Source organism: Musa acuminata, chromosome BXJ3-6, assembly GCF_036884655.1.
Source record: "Musa acuminata AAA Group cultivar baxijiao chromosome BXJ3-6, Cavendish_Baxijiao_AAA, whole genome shotgun sequence".
In the NCBI taxonomy this organism is placed as follows: domain Eukaryota; kingdom Viridiplantae; phylum Streptophyta; class Magnoliopsida; order Zingiberales; family Musaceae; genus Musa; species Musa acuminata.
Genome location: NC_088354.1, coordinates 15,301,917 through 15,308,228, shown reverse-complemented (window position 1 = coordinate 15,308,228; position 6,312 = coordinate 15,301,917). Strand labels below are relative to the sequence as shown.

At 44.2% G+C, this 6,312-nt stretch overlaps 1 protein-coding gene across 1 annotated transcript; it reads right to left on the bottom strand.

Moving 5' to 3' along the window:
• Positions 1–82: 82 nt before the first annotated feature.
• LOC103988607 (disease resistance protein RGA2-like) lies at positions 83–3,712 on the bottom strand. The gene is made up of 2 exons (XM_065155240.1): positions 424–3,712; positions 83–309 (listed from the first exon to the last, which is right to left on the bottom strand). The coding sequence occupies exons 1-2, from the start codon at positions 3,640–3,642 to the stop codon at positions 292–294; spliced, it is 3,237 nt and encodes a 1,078-aa protein (XP_065011312.1). The 5' UTR covers positions 3,643–3,712; the 3' UTR covers positions 83–291.
• Positions 3,713–6,312: the final 2,600 nt, after the last annotated feature.

Sequence of the window (6,312 nt, the reverse complement as noted above, 5' to 3'; positions counted from 1 at the left end):
AGGTGAATCGAGCCTTAGAATGAAGGAGGGGAGTTTGGCCAGGAAGCCTTCTGGGCGATATTTGGAGCTACAGTAACTGCGCTGTGTTTGCAAGAAGAATTCTGCATGCATTTATCAGGTTTGCGAACATTGCACTGAGAAGGAAGGAAGGAAGAAAGAAACGAGCACAATGTCAGCAGCCTTCCTGTGCAAAGGAAAGCCCTTGCTTATTATTGGACAGATCAGAACCAAGTCTTTTGTCTCTTCTTTTGTCCGGGACATGTTCGACTCCTGGAGCCTTGCCTGCGGCACCTATCGTGTTCTTTTCCCCTGCTCACAAATTGGTGACAAACAACATGGGTTATCTTCCTATCACCACTAAGAGCAAGCGTACGAAAGCGAAGGACACAAGTGTAGAAGAAGCGCTTATCTGGTAGTGTATACCTTCTCGCTCTTTTCAGGTGTTTTCGACTGCAACGCTTCGTTAATTTTTTTGGCATGGATTTTGCACCCTTGGGGGCCGGTCGTCCACTCGTAGCGCTGCTCGAGCTTTGGACTCCCGTTGATTTGCAAATCCACTAGATTGCTAGGTAGGCTTCCCTCTGGGAGCATGTTGATTTCAGGGCAATCCACTATGTGCAGGCTTTTGAGGCTTGGAAGGGTGAGCAGTTGACGAGGAAGGTGTTGTGGGCTGCATACTCCAGTGAGATGCAGGTGATGGAGAGAGGAAATGTGATCCAGCCGCTCCCCCAGCCCACGAGCAAACGCTTCGAGGTCAAAGCTGCCGTGAATCTCCAGTCGACGAAGCGAAGTGAGGTGTCCTTCCTGAAGGCATCTCTGTAAAAGCGAGAGGTTATCGACGTGAAGCATCAACGTTGATGTCGAGGCCTCGTCCTCGGGCAAGTCCCACGAGTCACCACCTGCAAAGAATCGAACAACAAGCTCGTCCAGTGATGAAGGGAGGGTTATCAGTCCTGTTAAACTGCGGCAGTTTCCGATGGCGAGCTTGCGAAGACGAGGGAATACTTCACGGCGTTGCTTCGCCTCCACGTCCCACTTCTTCCACTGGTTCAAGTTATCGAACCAAAGCTCCTCCAACGATGGGAATGGTGCATCTGTGCTGCCATAAAACTCAGCACCCACCTCTTCCACCGAATCCATACGTCTTAGGTGCAGAACCCTGAGAAAAGGAAGCTCCCCGAGAGGGGGGAGGGATGTCAGTTGATGGCAAGACCACATCTCTAACCTCTCTAATCCCAGCAAATATTTGTTCTCCATCCAACACGGATGTCGGTGACCCTTGTAGCCATTAATCTTCAGCTCTCTAAGATCCGGGTGCGGTCGGAGTCCTTCCAGAGAGTCTTTGCATGCAGTGGGAGCTATGGGTTTCCCTTCATTGCTCCAGCACAGTTCCAGCCAGCGAAGGTGCTCTTTGTCCTCTAACACAGCCTCTGCTGCCTGTTCCCTGCTCTCTACATGCTGGAGACCTCTGACGCAGAGTCTGCGGAGCTGATTCATGTGCTTCAGTTGCCCTACATCGAATCCTTTCTTTTTGCGTTGGATGCGATAGTCCCTTAATTCTTGAAGATAAATTAGATTTCCAATCCACGGAAGGGCTGCAATTGCTTCGGTATCTGCATCTACACAACGTAGGTTGCTTAGCTTGTTCATGTCATCTGGCAGCGAAACACTCTTGGAATGCATCCTCAGAATCAACCACTGCAGATGGTAGAGCTTGCAGAATGACTTGGGCCACTCCGTGATGGCGTTTCCAGGCACCTCCAGGTGCCGAAGGTGTTTCAATCCACCAATAGCCTCAGGCAAACCACTTACGAGTTCAGAAACTACTAACAAACGTAGGCTTTCCAAACTCTTCAAAACCATTTCAAGGGATAGATTATATTTTGACTTGATATCCTTTTGAGTGGACGATAGCCTCCCAGCGACTACAAGACTGCGTATCTCTTTCTTCTCGCACAAAGTTTCGGTGACCGCAATTAGATCATCGGCAGCAACATAAACATGGTGGGCCTTGTTCGGGATTCTAATTGGCTTGCTGGATTTGATACCCTCGAATCTAAAGTACTCACCATCACAAACACATTCTGCAAACTCATGCAGGATAGGGTGGAGCTCAAACTTGTTGTGCCTTCTCTTTGCATTCACGAAAAAGGATCTGCTCGACAGCTCTTCGATCAACTCCTCGCCTATGTCCTCCGTTATGGTGGTCTCGTCATCCCCCCGAACGAAGCCTAGGGCCATCCAAAATCTTACCAGCTCATCTTTCTCAAAGCAGTGGTTCCTTGGGAACAACGAGCAAGAAAGATAGCACTGCTTTAGGTGGGCAGGTAGGTCTTCATAACTCAATCTCAGCACCGCCACAATGTCACCTTCGGTTTGTTTGACCTCACAAATTCTTTTACGCAAGATTCGCCGCCAGTGTTCTTCCTCTAACTTGGACTCTAAAGCACGCCCTACGGTCACCGCTGCTAATGGCGAGCCCCCCAACTTCTTGGCTATTTTCTTGCCTATGAACTCCAACTTGTGAGGTATGGCAATATGGTTTCGATCACCCAGTGCGTGTTCTCTGACTAATTCCCAGCACGCCTCTCCCTCTACGCCATCGAGATGTATGATTTCTTTGGTCCGCATCATCTTTGCGACGTTTTGGTTGGTGGTCGTCACCACAATCTTGCTTCCCTTTTCTCCAGAATTAAGTGGGACGCAAAGGTTCTCCCAGTTAGTATTGGATTCCTCCCACACATCGTCCAAAACAATCAAAAACCTTTTGCCCATCAGCCCCTCCCCAAGAATGTTCTGAATCTCCTCCAAATTACTGATCGTATGCAAATCGCTAGGCCTTTTAATTGCAGCAGATTCCACCATCTCTATGGAAAGCCTTCTGACATCAAAATTGTTGCATGCACACACCCACACCATGATATGAAATATTTTCTCTTCTTTGACAATGTTATAGACGAGCCTAGCGAGGTGTGTCTTCCCCACCCCACCGTGTCCTACAATAGCGACAACAGAGTACTTGTCGTCCCCTGATGCATCACCTATCATGTTCAGTAGCCTGTCTATGTCGTGTTGCCGTCCCCTGGCCGAGCAGGTCGACTTGGTTGGGGAAGTTGTTCTTCGCCAATCGGGGATGGCTACTCCATGTTGCTTGTTAGTGACTACACCGAATTGTGCTCCCGAAACGAGTATACTGATTTCTTCAACTAGTTTAGCGGATGTCTGGACAGCGGTGTTTAACTTTGAAGTTGTTTCAGAAGCAAAAGCAAATGCCTTCAAGAATTCTTTAGTTTCAGCTCCTACTTTCTGAGCGAGTAATGAAACTCTACTGACCTTGCCCTCGCCCTTGCTTCTGGCCTTCTCCTCCAACTTGTAGTGGAAGTCATCGATGATGTCCTCCACAGAGTAAACAGCATCCTTGACGTCCCACAGCCAAGCTTCCAAGCTCGGGTTCGTGATCCGTCTCTTGCCAACTTCGAAGATGGCCGCCTGAATCTTTCGGAGGTGTTTCTCCAGCTCATGTAGCTTCCACTTCTTGCCCTTCCGGTACTCGATCTGGTTCTTCATGTAGAATTTGATTATGTCCGTCACTTTGGCAACGACATAGGACACGAACCATCCTGCTATTATTAGTTCCACCATTGGAGAAGAGAGAAGAGAGGAGAGCAAGATCCAAGTAGAACAAGTGTAGGTTTGGTTTGGGGTGCTCAGACTAGCTCGTTTTGTAAGTATATATGGCAGTAGAAACTGGTGGAGATCTGCTCCAAACGAGGCAGACGAGCTTGTTTTCCGATGGATCTGGCAGAAGACTGACCACACATTGTCTCCGCAAATTAAAATTGATTCAGCTTGACTACACGAGTCAATTCTCCGACAATTTTAATTTGGTCGTCTGGGCTCACATGGAGATGTTGGAATGGAAATGAGAAGGACCACTTGACTTTTCTTCACACTTGAATGAAGTAGAATCAAGTGAGCGGAGACATCCAAGCGTCGTGATTAAGTACAGGAGCTTCAATATCTGAGATCTCAGCACGCCACTTGCAACCTGGAGATCCCAAATATGGCTCCTTAATTAGTGGATGTAATGTGATTTAGCCTCGGCACAACCATTCTTCTTCTAGCGGCGGCGAGTCTGCATACGCGTCGGCCTCTCTTCCGAGTACAGCAAGATGATGGCTTCTCGTTCCCCGATCTCATCGCGTGAACATTGACCGACATTATTCAAAGCCCGATTTCGTTGACTTCTCATATTGTAATTAAATCACACCAAACTGCGCTACTCATTCAATCCTGCTCTTGCCTTTCATCATATATCATCTTCATTCTCATACCGATTGCTCAACGAATCGATAATACTTCCAAAGAATCCACACATGAACACATTAATAGCCTTAGTCATGTTGTAGAGATCTATGCAGAATACACAACTTTAATGACTAAACTGTAAAAATCCATTTTTACACACCCTCGTAAAAGAGAAGAAGGAAAGAAGAGGAGCTAGGAAAGGGAAGTAAAAAAAAAAAAAAAATCTAAGTAGGATTTTATTCCCTATCATCTAATCTATAGACAGGTTAATTATTTCTAAGAAAAACTTACACAAATAAAAAGTAAATCAGAATTTAGAGTGGTTCGGTTGTTGTGACCTACATCTACTTTCGGATTCCCCCTTCGTCAAGGTTACCGGTGTCCACTAATGGCCTTCTTTCAATAGATGAAGACCAATCACCTCTTTACAGCGCTTTGTCCTTTCACGGGTTTAGAAGAGAACTATTACAAGTCTCACACATCTCTTGAATGATCTCAACACTTAGAAAAGGATGAGGAGGATTCTAGCACTTTTACAACTCTTTAACACTTCAAAGATGCAAGATTATGCCAATAATTTCATGCCCTTTCATGCAGAAAAGGGTGAGATTTTTATAGGCCCCAATGGCTTCAAAATTGGAGCAAAAAATATCACATCCCTGGATTTTGGGGTACTGGCAGTACCACCGTCATTATTGGGTGGTACCACCACCCAAACCACCTAGGGGACTGGGTCAGCAAGCGGTGCCACCGTCGACCATGTTTTTAGGGGCTAAATGGGTTGTTCAATCCGGCCTAATTCAACCCTGTTAAGGGCCCAATTGGCCCATAATTAAGTTAGTGGTATTACATCTCAATTCTAACTCAATCTATTGTCTAACTATAATAACTAAGACATAATCAAAGCACTCTTGTTCCGGTACGTCAATTGCTCTTTCGACGAGCTTCCGACGATCTTTCGACGAACTCTCGACAATGTTCCGGCAAACTCCTAGCAAGCTCCCGGACTTTATGACGATCTTCTTAGCGAGTTCCGATGAGTATCTTTGGCAAGCTCCTGGACTTCTCGGTTGGTTCCGGTAGAACTTCCGACGAGCGTCCGGACTTCCAATGAAATCTTGAACTCTCAACGGGATCTCGATCTTGACTCCGGCACACCACCTACTTTATGTCTTATTGCTATCATAGTTAATCCTGCACAATTTTCTCAATATATAGATTAGATCAAACAATTTATAATTGATTTCATCATCAAAATTTGAGATTCAACAATCTCTCCCTTTTTGATGATGATAATCAATTGATGATGGAGTTAACCTTAACTCTCCCTATCTATATGTCATACTTGAGAAAAGACATTCTTGAATCGAATGCCTTTGAATTCAAGTATGAACCCGATAAGTTAAGTTCATTTAAACTTATGCACATCATGATTCCTATCATGATTTAACATTCTCAAAATATGATGTCACGTATTTATCAAAAAATGATGTCAAGGTATGACATCCATTTTCAAGTTTAATGATAGACAATCATTATTTTCAAGTATGATACGAATTTCAAATATAACATAGCAAGATGACAAAGATAACAATCCATCATTCTATGGCAAGATATTAAGTATAAAATAGTAAGCTAAGCTCAAGATATCTTATCATAATGACAAACATTTGTCTACAATGCATATGAAGTACATTTTAATATGTTTCAAGTATTTACGATGTGTTGCAATATATATGACGATTCCAATTATATTTGAAGCATACCACAAAGCATACAAGTGTTTATGATAATCATTTATGATAAGATACATTGCATACATCTACAATGTCAATTTGTCATCAATTTATCATATTTTGGTATTATTTCTCCCTCTTTATCATCAACAAAAAGAAGAACAATCAATGCAAGTGTGGTAAAAAAAAAATTCTAAGTATCAAACTAATTTATCCAATCGATATTACATTATTGCATGGTAACATTCACAAATTCTCAATATCAAAA